The 22,949-nt window shown below is 41.2% G+C and overlaps 1 protein-coding gene across 1 annotated transcript; it reads left to right on the forward strand.

Annotated features, from left to right (window-relative positions):
* Positions 1–153: 153 nt before the first annotated feature.
* Positions 154–22,669, forward strand: CENPI (centromere protein I). The gene is made up of 21 exons (XM_063347106.1): positions 154–224; positions 1,930–2,255; positions 2,531–2,668; positions 3,632–3,750; positions 4,858–4,965; positions 6,173–6,221; positions 7,044–7,090; positions 7,795–7,884; positions 9,356–9,484; positions 9,746–9,910; positions 10,169–10,289; positions 10,494–10,585; positions 10,912–11,029; positions 11,128–11,192; positions 11,669–11,766; positions 12,165–12,300; positions 14,592–14,716; positions 15,776–15,824; positions 15,991–16,224; positions 17,863–17,904; positions 18,738–22,669. Exons 2-21 carry the CDS (start codon positions 2,057–2,059, stop codon positions 18,867–18,869), a joined length of 2,256 nt encoding a protein of 751 aa, XP_063203176.1. The 5' UTR covers positions 154–224; positions 1,930–2,056; the 3' UTR covers positions 18,870–22,669.
* Positions 22,670–22,949: the final 280 nt, after the last annotated feature.

A 22,949-nucleotide genomic window follows, 5' to 3' on the forward strand; every position in this document is an offset into this window, starting at 1 on the left:
CGCCGCCGTTCCCAGCCGCAGTGCGCTGCGCATGCGCGAGAGGAGGCGGTGGTGAAGGAGCGGTGCCGCCGCGGACAGTGCGCATGCGCGGATGGAGGCGGCGGTGGCGGGGGGGGGCACTGCGCGGCCGGAAGTGCGCATGCGCAGGAGGAGGCGGCGGGCAGTGCGCATGCGCGGGCGGCGGCGCGGCGGTTTGAACTGCGGGCCGTTGAAGCCGGCGGGAGGTAACTGCGGCGACGGCTGTAGTCGTGGCAGCGGGCCTGGGCGGCGGGGGGGACACTGACCGTCTCGGTAGCCGGTGAGGCTGGGCCCGGCGTCGGGGCCAGGCCCGAGTTCGGGCCCGTCGGTGGGGCCTGGCCGGGAAGGCCTCGGCTCCCTCCCTTCCCTCCTTCAAGGCCGCTCCCCTTGTCGGGCGGTCAGAGCTCTGTGGGAGCTGGAGGGAGGAGGGTGTGCGTGCTTGGGCTGGGGAGGAGGGAAGGGGTGTCCGTGCCAAGTATCCGTGTGGAAGTGTCTGGTACTGAAGAGCTGTGCGATGGTGGGCTCGCTGTTAGTAAGAACCGGTGTTTCAGCCTGTCAGTTAGTTCTGCTCTCTTCCTCACCAAACCTTTCTGGTAGAACTCCTGTAAGACAAAAGGAAAAAAAGCCCCAAACTAGGTAGAACAGCTGAGGAATCTGTGAGAAAGCTGTTGTTGTTGTACTCCAGAGTGTGGTAACCGAGGGCTGTCAGCTGGATCTGCTTCCTTAATAGGGTGCTCAGGTGATTCAAGGTGCAACCAGGAAGATTCCAGTGCTTTTGAGGTTTTCTGCAACTCTTACATGTCAGTCCAGCTCATGTCAAGCTAACAACAATATAGTTGCTATCAGGAATTCTCACTGTTTTGAAGCATCTCAGTTATTGTTAGTCACCATCATGCAAAGCGTCTTTATGGGAATTTTTACATTCTTGGTGTTGCCCTTTAGTGGTCTTGGGGGTACGTTTCACCTGAAGTCAGTAGATTAAATTTGTAAATATGAATGCCCTGTGTGTTTCTATCAGTGTGTGGTTCAGAGGATGTCTTGACATAATAGCTAGCCAGAGATTTGGTTTTGGTATGCTGCACAGGGAAGTTAGTGACTAACGAACCTACAGGAAAATAGGGATGATTCTAACATCATAAAGAAGTGAGCGCTGAAGGGGGAGCATGAATTGAAAATCATCCTGTTTTATTTTGTCAGGAAAGCTGGGAAGCAAAAGGTAGACTCCAGCAATCCAGGGGCATGAACGCATACTCTACCAAATCCAGGAAATTGCATATTTTTTGGGTAAAAAGTTGATCTGTCCAGCATATTGAGGAGAAAATGCCACTTTTCACAGTTGTATTTCACCCAGAGCTAGGCAGTTTTGCAGTGTTGCTAGCTCTTGTCCTTTGCTTGGAAGTTTACCAAAACTTCATATGTTTTTCAATCATAGCTGCTAGGTAGAAATGCTGCAGAAGAATCCAGTTTCTGTAAAATTGGAAAATAAGTGTTGTTATGATCCTCTAAGATCTGTGCATTACCTTGTAGGAAATCATGACCAGTTCACTGATTACGTTGTTGTACACAATACAAGTAATGAAACTGATAATGCACAAAACAAACTCAGAAAAAAATTGTTGTTTATCTTCTGCTAACTTTCTGGTTATGTTAATTTAGGATCAAAATACTATATAATTGAAAGGAGTTTATGTTAATTTTTACTTGTGTTTTTTTTCCTTCTGTTTTTTAATGAAAGAAAGAATGGAGTTTTGATACACTGTTGAAGATGCACAGGCATCTTCTGGGTACGTTTTTCTGATCTTTTGGAGGGCAGTCGGCTCTAAATGATTTCCCCTGAAGTTACTCTGTTATGTTATGCAGGATGTCTCTAAAATCTGTTTGTCAGGAAAATACATTTTTCTTTCCTTACAGGGAAATAGCTCTCTGATGCTCTTCAACTGTTGGAGTTGATCTATTTTCTTGCCCCTTCATAATAAAGGATTGGAACCCACATGACGTATAAGTAAAATTCTCCGGTCTCAGCTGGGAGTCTGAAAAGATGCAGCGCAGACAGAGTTCAGAGACCCTGAAGAAGCCACCACAAGCTCATCATAAAAATCAAACTGATCTCTCTGCGTGGCGAAAAGGAAGGAGAACTGACCCTGAAAAAAGCGTCCAGAGTCATCAGTCTCCTAACGATCAGGAAAATGATAGCGAGCAAGACTCCCTTGAGGAAGCTTTGAGTTACTTTGGGCAAGGTAAGAGAAGTTTTAAGGTTAGCTACCTAGGATTGGAAATATAATAACTAAATTCTTAATAATAAAAATTTATCTAGTTTTACCTGCTGTTTTCCCTCTTTAATGCCCAAGCTTTGTAATATTTCTTTAATGTCCTAAAAGGTTTTCCCCTTTCTGTTACTACGTAAAGAACCCAACATAAAGGAATATATGTAGGGACTGTTCAGAGAAATTTAAAATAGTTCATTTTCAGTTCAGAAGTTGTTTAATCCTTGTTTGTCTGTTTTTCCCCCTAGTTCAAGACCGTGTTTCATTGAGAAAGAACAATGTCCTGCAGAAACACCTGACTACTGTGGAAAGCGTTGCCCTGCAAAGAGGGTTACCCCCTGAAGGATTTGATGTATTGTTAAAAGTGGCACTCAGTGGCAAACTCGGTAAAATATTTATGTACTGCTAGTGTGTCTTAAGTGAATGTCTCTTTCCCCTCTAATCAAACCTGCTTGAGACAATGTGTTTATGGTGACTGTATTGTTAGGTACTTTAGTGTAAAATTAATTTTTCTGGCATGCTGTGGTGTAGTTACTGAGTTCATGCTAAAAATAACCTCCCCTCTTGCTACAGAGGAGTGATACCCAGAAAAATATTATGGCTTCTTACAAATATTTTTTTAAAAGCTTACTTCCTTTGTTTGTAATTGCAGGGGTCTGAAAGACTTGAAGTGTGTCCTTAGCAACCATGTGTCTCTTCCCTGTTGTAACTGTTTGTGTAGGTTTCTTTTGCCCAAGATTAAAATAATTGAACAAACAGACATAGTTGTATTAGTGAAACTTGCTAAAATTAAAATGTCATCCTAATAAAGAATTCAGCAGTGTCAGTGCAGCCCTTGTACTGCTTTCTTAGAAATGGTGTCCACCACTTATACTTTGAAATAATGAAATATTCAATTAAAAAAACCCCTAAAGTTTCCCATTGCTCCAACCCAAGAGGAGCACACAAGATTCTTTCCCCATTATGGAAGTAGTTCAGTGCTGTTCTTGATTTAAAATTACTGGCTTATCTCACGAACACTAATCTGCTGATGTTTGGCTGACAGTCATATACTTCTTTGCTGAAGCAATTGATTATTTAACTTTACCAGAAATTTGTGTTGCTTTTAATTGTCTTGCCAAGAGTCTAAAGACTATTTCAGTACTAAAAGACTCTTAAAACTGGAAAGAAATATTTCTCATAGTTCTTTGAGGTATAGTTAAGTCCCTCCTGGATTCTTATACACTGTCACTTTAAGCAATGAAGCTCTGAATAATCTTGTCCAGAGGGAATTTTGACCTAAGCTGCAAAACCATATCAAATAACCTAGTATATGAGCAACATCTTATTTTAAAATGTTTGTTTTCCAGCTGATACAGTGAATACTCGTTTATTGAAGAGCCTCGTTCCAGCCTCAGTAATACCAGAAACTTCTGTGGTTTCAGCTGTATCTTGGCTCTGTGTCAGCAAATGTTCAGACAACATCCAGGTAACTTAGGAAATGGTTACAGTATTTATTGCTTCTGCACAGGGAATGATGAGGAGAGTTTATTTTCAGGAAGCAAAAATCCTGAGGTTTTAATGTACCAGGTTCTTGCATAAGATGCTGTCACTTAAAAAGATTGGCAGAGACACCCATTGCTGGAATGGCAGTGGGAACTAAGGAACACTTTTGAAGTGTGAGCGGAAATCTGCACAGTTCCTGCTTGTCTTGTATTTCTGAATTCCTTAGGAATGGTTTCTCCACCAACATGGCTGTGAAATACTTCAGCTATGTGAGCCATTATTCATCATATTCAGCCACGTATCCCTTAGGTTCTCTGTGCCTTGGCCATGGCAATGTGACTTAAAGTTAGTAAAACAATCTTTTCACCTTCACATGGTCTGCTCAAAGGTTTACATCATAAAATCATTTACGTGGAAAAGATCCTTAAGATAGAGTCCAGCTGTTAACCTAGCAGTGCCAAGTTCACTGCTGAGCCATGTCCCAAAGCACCCCATCTACGCGTTGTTTAAATACCTCCAGGAATGGCGACTCAACCACTTCCCTGGGCAGTCTGTTCCAATGCTTGACAACCCTTTCTGTGAAGGAATATTTCCTAATAGCCAATCTAAACCTCCCCTGGCACAATTTGAGGCCATTTCCTGTCATCCTGTCACCTCTTACCTGGGAGAAGAGACCGATACCCACCTCCTTTCAGGCAGTTGTAGAGAGCGATAAGGTCTGCCCTCAGCCTCCTTTTCTCCAGACTAAACAACCTCAGTTTTCTCAGCCGCTCCTCATAAGACTTGTGCTCCAGACCCCTCACCAGCTCCGTTGCTTTCTGGACACGCTCCAGCACCTCAATGTTTCTCTTGCGGTGAGGGGCACGTATTCAGAACTGAGCTGCTTTTCCACTCTGATATGGCAGTTGATGCCATATGGCAGGCTTTCTTCCACAGATTAATTATCCCTGTACTGTTCATCTGTACCTGTCTAGTTGTCTTTGAGAGTGGCATGTATCCCTAATGATTGTCTCTCTTAAATTGGTTAGTAACTGGTCTGTCTTGCTTTTGCCCATCACTTAATGTAATGTGGCTTTTTTCCTATCTACAGCTGCTTTTTTTAAGATGGCTGATCACAATGTTTGACTTCATTGATCACAAGGAAGAACTTCACGCCCTCTATGGTTTCTTCTTTTCCTTCTTGCAAGATGAGAAGATGGTAAGGAGAGATGAAGAATATATGGAATTTGCAAAATAAACATAAATGTTCAGTAGCAGTATGCATATTAATGCTAGAATTAGTCTGGAGTAGGTGTTGGTCAGAGACCATTTTCTGATAGCTGGGATTTATTTTCTTTTTTATGTTGCATTCTAAGATTGCTGGGTAATTTAGATTCAGAAACCGTGAAGTATTGTAGGGTTATTTTAGTTTCAATACTGTGGTCTGGTTATTTAACTGTGTTACCAGGTGTTGCTATTCTGCATCACAAGCAGAGTGACAGTGTATTCTAAAGAGTAACTATGACCCTGGGATTGCCTTTGATATCAGACATCAGCAGGTGAAGTCTCCCACTCCTGGGGAGAAACTGACTTGCATACCTTGGGCAAAAAGAAAAAAAACCTTTTAGAGCAATGTTTATTTGAAGGTGAGAAACTCTAAATGCTGTTCTAATTAATCCATTTGAAATGTAGCTAAAATGAGAATAAGCAATGAGGAGATTTCTGCTATATGGCAACTGTAAAATCCAGGTGATGCAATATTGAAGTGTTTGAATTCAGTTCATATTAAGGTCATCTTGCAGTCATGTTAGATACATTATACTCTTTTGGCTTAGGGTGTTTTGTGGCTAAGACTTTTATAGTTCACAAGGTTCTGAGTTATATTTCTTGCAAAGTTTTAAACAGTTTTAGGTTAACATTAGTTACAATCTTTTCATAAAACTGGATTTAAGTTCTCGTTGTTTAAAAGAGCATCTTCAGGCATGATGGGCCAATTGAAAAGTGCATCAGAGTTGGTGTGAAACTAATTGAAGAGCCTTACAGCCTCAGTGGTAGTTAAATTGTTTTGACTCAAAGGTGCCTTTCTTTTTGAAAATGTAATTGTGCTTTCACTGCTGGCTGCTGAAATATCTAGACCGTGTTCCAAAAAACAAGATCCAAGCTCACTAGATAGCTTGATTACTATAGGGACTGCTCATAGTGCATGTAATGTTTCTAAATAAAATTGACGTATGTGACGTGTAAAGAACATGCTGCTTCCTAAGGGAAATAAGATATGTTCTGCCGCAACAGGGATGCAGTGATGACTTGAGGCAGCCAACTGAATGAAACAATATTAGCTTGTGAAGCCTGTATGTTGCTTCCAGTGTATCCTGACTATCAGTCTGCACCAGCAGGATAATTCGTTGCTGCCTTTTTCTTTGCAGTGCCCCTATGTCTGCCACCTGCTCTACCTGCTGACCAGGAAAGAAAGTGGTGAGTCAATCCAATTGTATGAGATGGAATACCATTTTGTTTCTTATTCTCTCTGATGGCACTGCCTTTTCTTCCGATGGAACTAATGCAATGACTAGCCAATATATTGCTTTTAAGGCAAAGAAGCATGAGTGGTAGTTCAGCCTGATTTGTGTAACGCTTTCTGAATCAGAAACTATGTGAGCTGATGCAGGCAGGACGCAGGAATAACCACAAACCACAGATGGAAAGCAAAGAACAAATTTAATCTCGATACCTCGCAGGCCAGGGAATCTCTGAAGCAACACCTGGGCAGAGGCATGCAAGCAGGGACCGTGGGCACCGCAGCGTGAGAGAGAGTTCTTGTTAGTAAGAGTCCTTGGCAGTGAGAGAGTCCTTGTTAGCAAAAGCGGGCGCGGACTCCCTGTTCTCTCTGGTATTTAAAGGGTTCAAACAGGCATAATTTTCCCACTGTATTTTGATGTCCTTCAACAACAGGCCAGGATTCTCAAGCGGCTAGATAAAGTGTCCCTGAGTCCATCATAGACTTATGTTATCTAAGTGCAAGTGTTTTTCTTGCAAGCACCCGAAACTGAATAACAATTAGTGTGATATATGTGTTTTCCAGTACCCTAGGTGTGAATCACTTGAGTGCATTTACAATCCTTCTCGCTGATCTTCCGTTGCTTTCCCACAGAAACCGATCTCTTAGCCTAGAAATAAAACTGATTGATTCTGCTTCCTTTGCCATAACTTTCTATAATAAAAGCAGCATTGCATTTTTTGCTTAAATGTCTGATACAGTGGTTTTTAAATCCACTATGTTCCTAATTGTTTTTCCAGTCAAGCCTTTTCGGATTAGGAGACTGCTTGACCTCCAAGTAAAAATGGTGAGTTTACTTCAAATCTTGTAGAGTTTGAACTGTGGTTAATAATGCAGTTTGTAAGACTAATGTCCTTACAGGGTGGAAAAGAGTGGCTAGTGTCTCAGGACAGGGTTAGTCTTGGAATTGTAGGTTGTAGTCTTTGTAGCATCAGGGATTGTCTATCTTGCATGTGCATCCCTAATTTCCACTGGTGTTCTGTGAGCATGTGCAATGATGTGCACAAAGCTATACATTTTATGGCTAAAAGTGGTAAAATCTCTGAAGCAAGGGGCAGATTAATTTATCTATTACTGTCTTTAATTTTCTGTTCATCTTTCTTTTTCAAGTGGTGTCAGAAATGACTGAGAAATATAAGATTGTAGAGGATCTTGCTCCCTTCTTTGTAGAGAAAAAAAAATGTAGCTATAATATGTTTTTGGAGCACTTAGCAGAAGACTGTATTTTTCATAGTTTTGATTGTTAAATTCTTTATTAGGGTTATGACTACAGAAAATTCCTTTTTCAATACCCTTCCTATGGTATTTCGTTGACACAGTTTCTGTTCTTCCTTTAATTTTCAGCTTTTTATCCATGATTACTTACTGACATGAAGCTTTAGAAAGCTTTTAGTAATCACTGGGGTTTTTTTTGCTTCTAGAATACAGTATTCTGTTTCTATATTAAAAACATACCCTGCATATTTTTCCTTTTGTTCTGCTATTTGACAGGGAATGCAGCCTCATCTGCAGGCTCTACTATCACTTTACAAACTCTTCTGTCCTGAGTTGGTGACCATAACCCTTCCAGGGAAAATGAAGGTAAGGAATTACATTTAATCTCTTTGGAACCAGTACTCATGACAGTATTTGTACTGAGCTTTCTGTTTAACTATAGCGTGATTTAGCGGTGAAGATTAATTCTATTTTCTCTTTTCACTGAGTAAAATCAGGTTTAGATGAGGATTCTTTACCTTGCGTTTTGTTTCCTCTTCAGCACAATGAGATGATTTGGGCTGTAATGGCATCTACCTTTACCCTTATGAGGACTACTTTAATCCTCTTTTTGGTGTTCTTGCTGGATTTGACTTGTTTCACAGGATGTTAAGTTCTTCAGGAAACAAACTCTTATTTGTACATGGCATTGTCCAAATTGCTGACTTTCTCAAGTACAAATAACAATGGAAGTCAGTGAGTAACTTCCCACTGGGAAAGCCTATGTCATAGGAAAGAGGGGAAAAAAAGAGGGGAAAAGTGCAGTAAGCTGATTTGCCAGAGCCTCAAGGTAACAGCAAAAAATGACTTCTCTTTTAGAGAAGCCTATGTGTATGCGTAGCCCTTTGACCAAATAGGATATGTGTAGCCAAAACTGAATAGATAATGAAGTAGCAGCAGGTGAGATGTAAATTCTACAACAAATTTTCTTTTGGTACTTCAATGGGATAGACTTAAGGTTTGGGGTTTTTTTAAAGGAGATGTTTAATCTATATGTAGGCAAGTTGTGTTTCTATAAAAATTGTTTTATTTCGATCTGTTTGTGTACTTACATTGCTCTGTAAACTTATACCTTGCATGGTGCTGCACAGTCATCTTTGGAGAGTTTACGTTTTTTGGTATGCACAGAAGTGAAGCAAGTAGCTAGCAACTAAAACCCAATACACCTTCAACTGTTTTTATGAACGCATTGTGTTAACTTGTACAATAAAAGCTTTATTACCTAGGCCCAGATCAATCGGAATACTTTTGTGGTGGTTTAGCACTTGATTAGGATTTAAAGACTGATTGCAATTGAAGTGACAAAAAATAAGTTTTGTGCAGAAAAGGTGTTGGGTTCATTTCTCCAGTTTTCTTTTTAGCTGTAGTATCTACATTAATTCGCAAATTTGATTACTTGTTGAATTGTTCTGTTTGTTGGATATCACTGATGCTGAATTCGGGAGGCTTTCCTCCTAGTACTCAGCAGAAGCATACCTTGGTCATGTTTTATGTTAATGTATACTTACTCTCTGAATTGATGGTTGATCTGAATGAGGATTATAAATCAGAAGTGTTGGAGATCCCTTCTGGAAAAGGGGACATCATTTCAGAAGCAGAACTATTGAACTATAGGCAAAAGGTAATGAAACTGAGGAACGATGAGAGTTTTGTGCTGTGAACACCTAACGTCTTGGTCTGTCAAGCAGATTGGGTCTATATACACTGCTGTGGTGACATTTATCAGAATAGAAACTGATCTTTCTGTCGCTTTGTCTTAGTCTGGCTTCTTGCAAAGACATCCGATTTCTATTTTCAGACTTACTTCAAGAATTCAGAGGGCCCATGGAAAGCAGCAATCAACACAGTAAGGCGAAGAAACCAGGCAAACTCTCCAGTGTTCCAGACGCTGTTTTTAGGCACAGCTCAACCTCAGTCACGAAAAAGGGTAGGTTATGGGCCTAAGGCAGGCCCTAGAGGGTGCCAAGCAGCTGTTTTCAGTATGAATATTGGCAAATAATGGGAGTCAGGCTTTATTTCAGCACTGTGAAAGGTGGAGTAGCTATGTAGAAATGCAGCATCCCCATTATAATGAAGGCCTGGATACCGTTTTTGCAAAACAGAGTCTTTATGGGAACACTGGCCATAAGTGCACTTTATTGCATTGGAAACCAAGCCATTGCTATTCATTTATGTTTATTTTCTACAGAAATGGAATACCCAGTTGATGATACCCGCAAGCAGTACAAACAGAAATGATTTAGAAGAGGACAGAGAAAAGAACTGTGTTAAGTTGTACAGTAGGGATGAGTCTTTTCCAGTGGAGCAACTGCAGACCTTTTCTCAGCTGCTACAAAATATCCACCGTCTGGAGGTGAGTTTTTGGGAAGGTCACAGTAAGTTCACTGAATGTTCTGAGATCGAAGGATATTCCTCTATGCTCTGTTTATACGTGGATAGTGTGTGAGCTACCTGGTTCTGACAGAGCGCCTGGTCCTACCTGAAGGTGGCGAATGAGTCCTGGAGATGGCATTGTTGCTGGTAAAAGGATTAGACAATTGTGACAGGATGAGATTCTCTGGCAATTTGCTGATGTAAATGCTGAATAACTTTTTCTTGATTTCTCTTGCAGTTTCCTTCCCAGATGGGTTCAGTGCTAACAAACCCTTTATTGCTTCACTATATGAATTGCATCAAAGATGAATCTGTTTACCTGAGGCTCTACTATTGGATGGGCCAGACTCTCCAGGAAGGTAGGAACTCAGTATGTCCTTGTGTGCTAGGGAGGTAAATGATGTCTGAGGCTTTTCACCTTTCAATAATGGTACTTTGCTCTTTGGATTTATAGTGATTAATCACATGGCGTTGAAACAGCTACTGGAGAAGTGAACTTTGTTTCTGATTTGTGCTTGTTCTTGCTGTGCTCATATTCAAATACAATATTCTCTCCTGTTTAGAATGCACCTGGTGTGTGGCTGATAATAGCCAATATGAAGAAGAATTCAAGGACTTCCTGGAAACTGTCTACAAGACAGAGTGTTTCTTGCAGGTAAGTGCCTGGTTTGTGGAAGCCAAGGGTTTCACAAAGTCTTCCCTTAAAGTACTTTTGGGACTTACCTGCTTCCTGTAGTATCTCTGAGAAGTGATGGTGTCTCAAGTAATAAAAATACGTGTTCCTGTAGTGAGTCAGTATTCTGGAGATGGCCTTGCTTTCTGCAGGGAAGATAATTTGAAAATGATCTTGAGAATAATTTGAATGTCCTGGTGAATTGTATGGCAAGAAGGAGGTGTAGGCCTCTTTCTTTCTCCAAGGTGAAGTGAGCGTGGTGCAGGCATACGAGATGAGTTTTTGAATGTTCATCTTCTGCTTCGTAGGAGGGATTCTTTTCCTGTGAAGAGTTCCTGTATAAGAGCCTTCCTCTCTGGGATGGTGTCTGCTGCCGATCACAAGTCCTCAGACTTGTGAGTTGGATCCCCCTCGGCACCTTCTCCGGTATGTGTTGCAGATCCTTTGGGTGAGGCTGGACAGTGTCTCATCTTGGGGGATAGAAAGTGTGCACAGATACCATGCTGCTTTCTCATCTGTTTTAGAAATGAAGTCGCATCTCTATGATCCCCTGGCACAGCTCTTCTTCACATCGTCCCTTTACTTTAAGGTAATTTAAGTGAGTACAGTGGCTGTTTACTTCCAGTTGATATTGCTGTCTGCCCTTGTGTCAGGTGTAGCAGCCTGAGGGATTGTATAGGACACTTCTTTTGGGGAAGTCTGTGCCCAAGTGAGAGTAAAGTATGTAACTTCTTTGGGAATTTGAGTGCCTTTAAGATAGTTTCTTTTTTTTGACTGGAATTAAACTGGGGCACTGGAAATAGAACGAATTGATAGCACACAAGATAATAGTTGGTTTGTTTTGTTGCAATTTTAACTCAGCTTTTCCTTGAGAATGCGAGTTTCAAATACTATGGAACACGTACATTCAGTTCAATGGGACGTGCAATTATCTCACTGCTCTTTATGGTCCTGAGAAGCTCTTGATATCTTGCCTTGTATATGTAAATTCTCATGACATTTTTTATTTAGTATTATTCACTTATGTAAATTGTCATCAATCTGTGTTCTCTTTGCCTGTTGCAGTGCAGTGTTATTGAGAGCTTGAAAGAGCTGTTGCAGAACTGGTTAAATTGGCACGTGATTCACTTGGATTCTGAGTCTGACTCTCAAGTCCATCCTTTGTAAGTTTGTCTGAAATAAATGCAATACAGTGTTCTGTCCATTGTTCGCTAGTGCATTTAGATACGTATTCTAGCCCTATTACCTAGCATAAAGACCAACTAGAAGGTTAATAATGATGTAACGTTTCTCCTATATTGTAAGCTATCTTGTCAGTCCTGTTCTTTAAAAATATTTCTATTGACACTGAAAATTGAAATGTCCGGAAGTCGAAAAACTGACAGTTGGGTCACGTTTGTAATAATCTTGGTAGCAGTATGTTACTGGGTATACTGAAGAACAAATGCATGGTGCTGAATGCTTGGTGGGGCAGAAGGATACACTTCAGTTGCTTTTTTACCACTTTTTAGCATTTGCAAAGAGGTGTACATACTATTGTTGCGTTATGTCATTGCTGCAGGAATACCACCCTTTCAGGATTAGTGAACACGGTGGCTGAACTGATCCACTTTGTTGGAAGGATCTCTACTGTTGCATTGCGTTTGGAAAACAATCATCTTTTTTTGCTGTACTTCATCCTGGATTTCTATGAGACCGTATGTATCTCATTCATTTTGGCTTTCAAAATCCCAGTACTCTAAAGCTGTTTGCATTTTTTAAGCTGGAGCATGGCAACACCTTCCTCATTATAGTTTACAGAACTCTGTGGTTAAATGCAGGAATGTTCCAAATACTTGGTAGACCTACAGGTGATAGCTGCTGCTGTTATATCCATAGGCAGAACTAAATATGCCGCTAGAAAGTGGTTGCTCTTAAGTTAGAGGTGAACTGTGGCAGGGGAAGTAGCAATATGGCATAAGATGCTTTTTTAATGCTAATTTATAGAAAAGAACAATATTCAGTTCAATCTCAAACAACATATCCTGATGTTTTCCTTAAAAAAAATTGAGTTTTTTCCCCAGTTTGTCCTGTAGACAAACTAAGCAGCATCAAATAGGCTTAAGCCTATTCTCTGACTTCCTCACATCTTCTCTGTAGATGTGCTCACTGCCGTGTGAACTCCGGCTGTGCTGTTCCTTCTACAATTTGGATAAAATTGTGAAGAGTTGAAAAAACAATGATAGTTCTGGGAACTAATTGTAACTAAAATGTCCGTTAAAAATGTACAAAGCTAATGGGCAACAAGCTTTGCATAAAGCAGTGTGTTTAAAATAAGTAAATGCTCATTTTACGGGAATATGCAAAGAATCTTGCACCCTTGGATATCTGATTATTGGTGCTCTAGCAGACAACTAGGATTTGAATTTTTTTCTTGATGTTTTGCTTATGTATTTAGAACTCCAGAGACTTCTAAAATCATGCAGCGGAGATATTAAGAGTTTAGATTTCTGAAAATACCAGTAATTCAGTTGCATACAAATACCTGCCTATACCTTACGTGGTATAGCTGTACTAATAGCAAAAGGGAAGGTGAAGGTCTGGCAAACAATCTTTAGTGAAAAGTCTGTTATGAAATGAGAGGAAAGAGTCCTAAAACAATTGTTGTGCCTAATTTAACAAAATGTAAAAAGTATCCATATTGGGATAGTTCTTAGTTCTTTAGCTTAGTTCTTTATGGTTTGAGCTGCAGTAACTGGATATACACATTCTTAGACCACTACTCTTCTGAGAATGATGTATGCCTTTGGGAATAGTTACTGTGGCTAAGCTATAGAGGACAGTAACATGTTAAGTTACAGCAATATAGCTTTCAATTATTTATCCATACATTAAGACTGTCATTATAGCTGAAGATCTCATTAAATCTGCAGAAATTTTAAAATGTCTTTGTTTTTTACTTGAAACTCTGGAGGAGGATTTTTAATACAAAGGGGTCATCCTGTGAACACTCCAAGCACGGAAGAGCTGCTAACAACTATCTAGGCCAAGCACCGAAGAGCTGCTAACCGAAGAACTGCTAACAACTATGTAGGCTTTGTTAGTTTGAAGGCTATGTGAAAACATTGTAGCGATGTTAGAAATGCTGAGACCAACAAGATATGAGAAAGTGTGCTGAATTCAGTGTGCGAAATGTAGAACTTCACCCAGGATATAGGAGGGGTGATTGTCCGCGTGGACAGATGCTTTAAGCCAATTATAATATGTTGCTTGCTGCGTGCACAGCTCGTGCAACCAATCAGCAAATTGTCGGTGCGGAAGGCTCGGACAATAACACAGCGACCAATGTGATCAGGTTAATGCCAGTTTATTGCACAGATAGCTCAGTTATTATAGACGTTCTGATTCCGCATCCGACAACTTGCTGATTGGTTGCACGAGCTGTGCACGCGGCAAGCAACAAAACTCAACCTTAAATTCTAAACATGAGTCTGATAATAAACCCATGTTTTATGACCATGTCATCTCTTCTTAGAGCAATGCCTTATTGTGTGTTCATGCAATTCCAGCAAGGTTAAATAGAAAGATTTAATTTTCCAATTGGAAGAGATGTATGGTCTGTTTGGCTTGCTGGTATCAGCAAGCCAGGCTGGGAGCGAGGTCAGGTCTAGTGCAATCCCAGCTACATATGTCAGAATTATCTAAAAGATCAAAAAAAAGAAAATGGCTGCTGCTTTTTTACAGGAATCTGGGTAGATTTGACCCAGCAAGTAACCATGTCGAAATATATGGTATACCTAAACAGTTGAAGCAGAGACTGAAATATGGACTGAGGAATATGTCTCAGACTGAGAAGGAAACAAATGGAATTACTTCACCCTGGCCTTCCCTCCTAGGTGAAGTTGATGGAGCTGACTGAAATGCAGTGTCACACTCTCTTTTGCTCTTAGATGCTTTGGGGTGTATTAATGGCAGTAATAATCTGTCTGGACTTGCTTCATTCCTGCAGGTGTGTGACATGTATCTGAGGTACAATCTGCCTTTGTTGATAATGCCTCCTGCTGGGGTTTTCTACCCAGCGCTTCTCAGCATGGATTCTGTCAACTTGAATCAGCTCTGCTACATCATGTACAGGTACTACAAGTGTAGGGACTCCTTGTCTTCTCTTTCAATCTTTTGGAAATGAAATTACTTTGGTGTAGCATCTGAAATCTACGTTTTCTTACCATGCAAGGCAAAGGTGAATGTTCCAGTTGCGCACAGCTTTCATGATACAAGATTTTATAGCTGTCATTTCTGTTCTCTTTTTTCAGTCTGTTATCCAAAATAGCAAGGTTCTGACCTCTTCACTAGTATTACCTCCACATCTTTGATATGTGAAGGAAGGAGTTCCTATATTGTTTTGGGAGAACTTAAGTCAGACAGTTGGAATCACTAGTAGTTTACAACTTCTCACTCCTGTGCTTTGACTGCTAGACTTGAACTTTTCCTTATAAATTCTGGAACGTGCTGTGTAGGAAGCACCTCTGCCACCTCCAGTCTCTGTGGGAATTTGGGACTGCCTCATGCTGCCTTCGGGTCCAAAGACAGCACTGCTTAGCTCTCTGCAGGATCCACCAACAGGGCTGCTGTTCTTGGCCTTGTTAGTTCCAGTGGTTGCATCTGAGAAGAAAGAGTAGCCAATTGCTGACAGCTGGCGCAAGGCTCTCCATGTGGCTCTTTCTCTAAGGAGTCTGCAGGGTAATTAACATGACAGGATGGTTTCTGGGAAATAAGAGGAGCTAGTGCTTATTATATAGAACAACTGTCAAGTTGCATTACTTCCAGTGGCTTCCGTTTCTCTGCTTAGTGAATGAAAGTCTCCCTTAAAAATACACTGCGTTTTTCTGCTGATTTTAAGGCAGTATTGCCTTTATGAAGGTGACTGTCCCAGGCAATCCAGTCGTGTCTTAATCGTTTGAGATATGAGTGTTATTGGGTGTCTCCCTACTCCGTCTGGAAAAGGTGGGTCTAGGCCAAGTGCTAAAGTCCCTTTGAATTCTTTTTTCATGTCCTTTTTTTTTAACCAGTAAAGTTTGATCTCTCTCATGGAGGAAACAAGCTTTTCTTAATACGTTCCTCCAGCCTTTTTCAATACTGGTAGGTAGTAAAAATTAACAGGCACCTAACTTTCTCTTTTGTTTGTTTTTTCAGGTATCGAACCAACTTGGTGGCTGCAAAAGAAAATGATCTGAGTAAAAAGGTATTGTGGCCAAATCTGCTATGTGCTAGAATAGACCTTAACAAGGAGCTGGGTTGAATGGAGGGGAGGTGTTCTGGTGGAATTCTTTTAAGGATTGGAGGGAGCACACAACTGCTTTGAGGATACTATTTCAATAAATATTGATATTTGTTTGCTTGTCTCTCAGAAAATGCTGCAATTCAGGTTCAGTAGCCAGACATACCAAGAGTACAACCAGTACCTAATAGCTATGGTGGGTTGTCTGTGGACATCCAGTGCATTCCAGAAGGATACTCATCCTCAGGGTCTTCGTATGGATGATGAACTGCTGAAGAAAACCGCAGTGAAGGAAGTCAAAACCAGCTTTAACATTGTCAACCACCCAGCCATGATGGGCTATGCTGTCCGCTTCCTGCAGCAGGTAATGGTATAGACCAACATTTGGGCCTTTGGCACAGCACCAGGTGTTTTGTCTTGACAGTTTCTCTAAAGAAGTGTATCTCAGTCGACTGGCTGACTTGTAGAGTAAACTGGTATGATGTTCTGTGTTTTGTGTCAGATCAGCGGCACAATTTGAGTAGTCTTGGCATGGTATGCAAGCATGAATGTAACAGTTTTAGATGTGAATTTGTGCTTATGATCATTTTGAGGATAAAACTGAAATAGCTAAATAATGAAATAAATGACTAATTAAGTAAAAGCTGCCCAATAGTGCATCCTGCCGCACAAAATATGGAGCATGACCCAAACATTTAAACTTCAGGAGGTCAAGAAATACATAGTTGTATACAGGTGCGCACGGTAGAACTTTTAGCAGTGCTTTCTGGCTCTTGCAGTAGCTTTTTGAGAATAGCTTATTAAAAAAGAAATACAAATAGCTACCTCAGGTACAGAAGTAAAATAATATGGTCCTGTCTTGTATAGTCTGATACGAGTTCTGTTACTAGTCGTCTTGAACTTGGTGTGCCATCATGTGTTCAGTGCAGCTACTGAATGGTAGAGGGAGCAGCTTGCTGGAGTTGTTGTTGTTCTGAGATGTGCGTGCTGCTCCGAAAAATCAGGTTTTGTAGGCTACCCAAGGGCTGCACAAAGATGCCATTTTGTTGTGAGGAACACTGGCAAACTGAAGGTGTGTGCAGGTGTGGCTCCTGGAATGAAGCAAGGGAAACCTGAGGTTAAAGTTGAAGCAAAGAATACTGGTTAGGAACACTTCACAAATTTGCCTTTCTTTATATACTCGGTGTCCTGGATCTAGGTAGTTTGTTTCTTGCTGCTGATTAAAGCCAAGTTTTGTCTTTGCCAGAGGAAGCTATTTTATTTTTCTTATATACAACTTCTTTTTCCTGGTCTTTCTCCTGTTGTATCAGGATTGGTTTTTCATATCTTTTGTCTGGATCCTTTCCATGCTGAGGCTTCCTTATTCTTCTTTGTAGCTTTTGTAAGTAAAAAAAAACAACCCAACAACAAAACAAAAGCCCAACCAAAACCCAACAAAACAACAACAAAAAAACCCAGCCCAAAAACCTGGTGGAGAATTTTTGCCTCCTTCCTCTACTGCAGAACCAAGATAGAGATTTTGCTTAGCAGCTATCACAGATGTGTCTTAAGACAGGAAAAAAATTTTAGCTGCAGTGTCATCTTTTCTTAAACGCTTCAGTGCTGAGCACCAGAGGGCACTGCTCTGCAGCACGCTCAGAGAACATAAGCAATAATCTGAATGTCAGTTGGTTCTCTCCTCTTGTTCTTTCTCATTGTTGGGAATTACCTGTCTAATGGGTAGCTCTTACACTGTAGAGAGACAATGGTTAAAGATACCTATAAATATTCTCTGCTGTTATCCAGTAATGCTGCAGCACAGGGCAAGAGGGTTTGCACGTTACCTTGCTGCTTGTGGACACACTATGATGCTGGAATCCCATTCTGAAGCATGACTAAAAAAACCTCTGAATTTCTTTGCACACCTGAAATTCCTAATTTAGGAGGGGACTAAGCACAGGGCTAGCAGCTCTGGACATACTTTTTGTCTGACTTGATACTGTTTTTATTCCCTGTCCTTAAGGCTTGGCCAGATGATACCACCTTCAACTTCAGTTTAATTAAGGTAAGATTTTTTGTTTTGTGAAAAGTGAAGTGAAAACAGGCAATTTTCAGCAGCTATGCAGAAGGGGAGGAGACGATAATATTAATAAATTCCACTAATGCGCTATAAAAATTTTTGAAGGGGAAAAGTCCAGCTGTAGACTCTGGTTCAATCTCTCAACAGGGCCAAACAAGAGGGCATCAGCATCTGAGAAATTATGTATCTAGCCATCTGTGGGTAGTGGTCTGAGATTTTTATGTTTCCTCCATGACTCATTGCAGTATTAGGACAAGGCTGTTTATTGTTCTCTGCAGGCTTCAGAAAAAAGTTGTATTTTTGGTGTACCTGAAGCAAAATTTCTGTTATCAATGAACTTAATATTAAATTTCTGTGATGGACGTGTAGCTTTTGTTATATCTTTGAACAGGGATCCTCCACTGAGCAAGTACAGTGGCAGTTTTGTTTCCTTTCCTGTGTCACAGTGTACTTCAAACCCGACCTGTAGGAATCGCCATTGGTGATGGAAGGAAGGCTTTAATATCCGTGTTTATTTGGTTCCTGACGTCTTCACTGTTGATCCAATAGACGTTTTAGAACTGGGACTTATAAACATCTTCAGTATTAAAAAATAAAATTATGATTTGTCATGTTCAAGCTAAGAATGTGTAATACATAAGTGGAAAGCGTGGGCATTTGGGAACAGGACCTGACCTGTATACCTGTGGGTTTTTACAGACTAGGATGGATGTTGTCAGACTGTGGAAGATGATGATATTTGCAAACGTTTTCAGATTGGCCTAAGAAAGAGACAAAGTTATGTCTTGCACATCTGATTATTCTTTCTGTTTTTATAGGGAAGGAGGTGGGACTGGTATCTGGAATATCTCTATTCGCAAGGTTTAGAGGGCCTGAAGGTCTTTATTGAAAGCAGCATCAGTCGCGTTTCCCAGGCCTCTCACAGTAAAGCAGAGAATGTGCAAGTGTGACCCTGGAGCCTTTTTATCATCTGGAACAGGAAAGCAGAATATAATGGACTGTGTCACTAATTCTTCCTTCACTAGAGGAGAGAAACAGAGTGATTACCCTTGTCTGTGTTTTTGTGCTGACATCTGTTTTAGGAAAGTGAAGACATGGAGGGAATGCTTAGGCTGCCTTGGTTCGCTAACACTGAACTCCTCTGGTCTGGAGCTGCTGAGCTCCTTGTGTTGTGTATCATCCTCACTTTTTTCTCTGTTGGAGTATCTGCTTTGATTGAGAAACAAACGTTTTCCATCTCAAAACTGCAATGAGCAGTGCTGCTTCATTTATAAGCAATGTTGATCCCTGACCTGCTTTGCCTTCCTCGCCAGTAGGTAATGAGAAACAATTTAATCAGCCTTTCAGGGATACCATACATGTATACTGGATTGGAGCACTACGAGTTTCCCAGTTCCCTCTTGTGCTGTGTATATAGTGGCTTTTAACATGCTGACCAAACTGACCCTCTGAACTTCGTTATGAAGCTTCCAAAAGAGACTTCTTGCTACCATTGCTTATAACCTTCTTCTAACGGAGCTGGAAAATTTGGTGCTCAGTCGATGGTTTATTGATGACTTGAGCATTTGAACAATGTTGCCACCAGCTCACCATTTTCTATTGACAAGTGCAAATGTAGCTTTCCTTTTTCTGTTTTATAGCTCTGTATGTGTTGTATATTGTACATTTATATATATATAATTATATTCTGTAAAATGTTTCCAACATGCCATTTTGAAGGAACTCTGATACAAAATGTGTCTCTTTCCTGTTGCTTAATTTTAACACTGAGTAGAAGTTGGGAGAAACTGGACTCGGATCTCCGAAATTTCAGTGAACTTTATTTCACTGCTGTAAACCGAGGTTGTAACCACTTGTAAGATGGGTCAGAGTATACTGAATTTTGTATTGTGAATCTGTACTTTGATCCAGTAGAGGGATCAGTCCTGAGAGTGACTCCAGAGCCACTAAGGATGTGTTCACGTTCCCTGGGTGCTGTTCGGAGTGCATGTGGAAGGAGCAGAGCTCTGTAGCATTCCTGTCAGACTGGAAGGTGCTGCCAGAGGCTTTGTTGCAGTTGTGAAAGGTGCCTAGGTTCCTAAGCATGTGTGTGATGTATGTAAATGTATTTAAAGAGGCTTAGAGCGGAGTCCTTTAGGGTATTCTGAATACTGTATAATTATTCGTCCCTGAGACTAGTGTTCCCTTGAGGTTGGTGTTTGGTTGAAAACACACAGAATCATGTCATGGAAGACTGTTGTTGCAGCATCACAGGTCTTTTATTGTACCCTGTGTTACAAAAGTCTTTAAACAAATTAAGTACAATTTTGTCATTGAAGTGCACAAGCTGGACACTTAGAGATGCAGAAATAAAGTAACCGGACAGAGAGCTTTCCTTTATTGTCAGCTTTGTGGGTCGAGATGTCCGTTTAAAATCCTTCCCATGCATGTGCCTAATGACGTGCCTCGTTTTGCTGAGCACCTGAGATGACTTTTAACCTCTTTGTATGCATTGGTAGTTCTTGTCTTTCACATCTGGACCCGTTTTTATTTTTTTTTCTCTAAATATATGACTTTACCAACATTCTACTTGAACAGAAGAATGGCCCTTTTAGGGAGGAATGTGCTGCTGTATCTCTTCCTTTCCCCTCCCTGCCCTGCTCGTTCTTTACGGTCTAATCACTGTGGTAAATTTTGTAGACCATTTTCTATTACAAACATGTGCTCAAAGACTCGGCTGACCACAGCATCTGCCCAGAAGACTAAAATGGGAGATGGTCAAGACCCATCCATTTCCCGGTAAGTGGCAAACCGCTGATTTACCTCTAGTGGCCATTTCTACCCATTGTAAGGTGCTGTCTGTATGTACGCGCTATGAAACTGTAGCAGAAACAAATGTTTTCTGGTACTATTTGATAGGAACAAGGCAGGATGAAAAGTTCATGGGAGGCTCATGTTCATGTTGTCAAACAGCGCCCCAGAATATTTAAGTTTAGGTCAGAGCTGCAGCTTCCCTCTGAGGGGATTATATTCAGCATGGTTCCCTAGAAAGGATGCGCTTGGTCTCGTGTCATTTGGGTCTGCTCTCGAGTGTGGTTTTTTTTCTTTTCTTTCTAGAGGATGCTGTTTTGAGGCCCAAACTTCTAATATCGGCTGATCTCGGGGAGTGCTGGTTTGTGTCCTGTCTCCCCGTGAGTAAAAGTTGCTGACTTGCTCCAGTCCCTGTCTGCCCTCCCTTCTCAGGAGGCTTCTACATGCCTCCATTTAAGGGTTTTGTAGTATTCTGTAGCATTTCTGTAGTATTACAAGCAGGTCAGGGCAGTGGTCATTTCTGCTTAGCCACATCCTGCAGCTTTTCTAGTGGCCCGTTCAGCTGCTTCCAGAAAGTTGGGCCTTTCCCCTCAGAGAAATCTCGGAGTGGGCATCAGGCAGCCAGGATTTCAAAGCAGAGGGCCAGAGTCCAGTCTGGGGCGAGCAGGCACAGCTCCACCCAGCTGCACCAGCTCAACATCTGGTCCGCAGGACCAAAGCCGTTAACCCCTTCCTGGTCAGACATGTCAGACTGAGCACAATGCATCTGAAAACGCCAATGCCTGGGGCTAGAGTTAAGCCCAATTCTTTTTCTGAAGCCATGTTTGCTTTGTGTTTCTGTTAATCGTGATTTTATTCGGTGGGGAGAGACTCCTTTGTGCATTTTTACGCATCAGGCTGGGTTGCCCTTCCAGAGAGAGCTTGCTCTGAAAGAGTTAATAATTTCAACCTGTTTTCAGCTGGAATGAAGAAACTGGTTCCTCTGTGTCCCTGCTTTCTATTCTCTTGTTGGCCTACTTCCCTCTGCTTGCATTTTGCATTCCTAATGCCATGAATAAATCAGGACCCAAGGATTTAGAAGGTGGCACAGCTGTAGCCACTCAGAAAATTGAACCTCTGAGGCTTGTACTGCAGCTCTAATAACTGCCAATATTATCCTGAACTCTTCGAATAGCATTTAACTGGGACCAAAATAAAATTCACTTTGCCTTTTATATATAATGCTTCAGGTTTTTTTTTTTTTGTGCCTCTACCCAGCGCCTCCTCACTTGTCTCCCTTTGTCTTTTAGTTAAAGCTCAGTTATAAGCCCTTTAGGGCAGGGCAATCGCCTCCCGGCTGCTGTGACAGAATGGTTTATCGCAAATCTTTGCACAGAGGAGGAAAGAAGGAGGGATCTGACCTGGCGAAGCGTTCATCTTCCCTACCGAATCGCAGTGAAGCTCCTGCCTGGCTGTGGTCCTAGATCCTCCGATAACTTGTCATTAATAACACACACTGGGCTGCTTTTATTCTTTTATTTGTAGCGCTGCGGCTCCTGAGAGAGCGTGTGAGGGAGCTCTTTACGTGTGCCTTGGTCGGAGGATACATCCAGTCCGGGTGAAGAACAACAGGTATCAGTAACCAGCTTGCTCTGGAGGACGAGTATCTTGAAAGAACAAAGTCTCCAAGTATTTTCTCCCAGGAAAGGTGATTTATGTTGTACCGGAGGCTTTGCCTCATGATGGCTCTGCTTTTTAGAATAAAAGTGATGATTTCGGTCTGATGATGGTTTGGTTGCACCATACTTTGCTTTTGACTAAGAAGGTCTTTTATGACCTTCTTAGCGCGTGGTGAGGTGGTTTTGGGCACAGGATTCCTGAAATCTGTATCTAGCGGTTAGACCTGCCCAATTAACTCCCAGGTAATTATAGTTGGCAAGGGAGGTGCTGAAATACACAAATAATGTTCGGTAAAGTGCATATCTTGTGATGCTGCATCATTTCTCTGCTTCTCAGCTTCCTGTCTTGTAGGAGTAAAAAGTCTGCACAGCAGAGGGTAAGATTTTCTTTTTTTTTTTTTTTTTAAAAAAAATGCCTTAATTATTTTGGCATCTGATTTCCATTTTCAGGCTCGCTAGAGTCTTGCACAAACGTAGAAACTGAAACAGTTGGTCTTTTTTAAAAAAAAAAAAAAAGCTGCAGGTACCTTACGCAGGCTCTAAATGCTATTTTAACCTTGATGGCATTTAGAAATCTGTAGG

Source organism: Chroicocephalus ridibundus, chromosome 9 (assembly GCF_963924245.1).
Source record: "Chroicocephalus ridibundus chromosome 9, bChrRid1.1, whole genome shotgun sequence".
NCBI classification, from domain to species: domain Eukaryota; kingdom Metazoa; phylum Chordata; class Aves; order Charadriiformes; family Laridae; genus Chroicocephalus; species Chroicocephalus ridibundus.

Bases quoted from the DNA above. Each gene is read 5' to 3' on its own strand.
- CENPI (XM_063347106.1), top strand. From the start codon at position 2,057: ATGCAGCGCAGACAGAGTTCAGAGACCCTGAAGAAGCCACCACAAGCT. The intron at 4,966-6,172 runs GTAAGGAGAGAT...TTTTCTTTGCAG, and splicing joins TCTTGCAAGATGAGAAGATG to TGCCCCTATGTCTGCCACCT. The intron at 17,905-18,737 runs GTAAGATTTTTT...CTGTTTTTATAG, and splicing joins TCAACTTCAGTTTAATTAAG to GGAAGGAGGTGGGACTGGTA.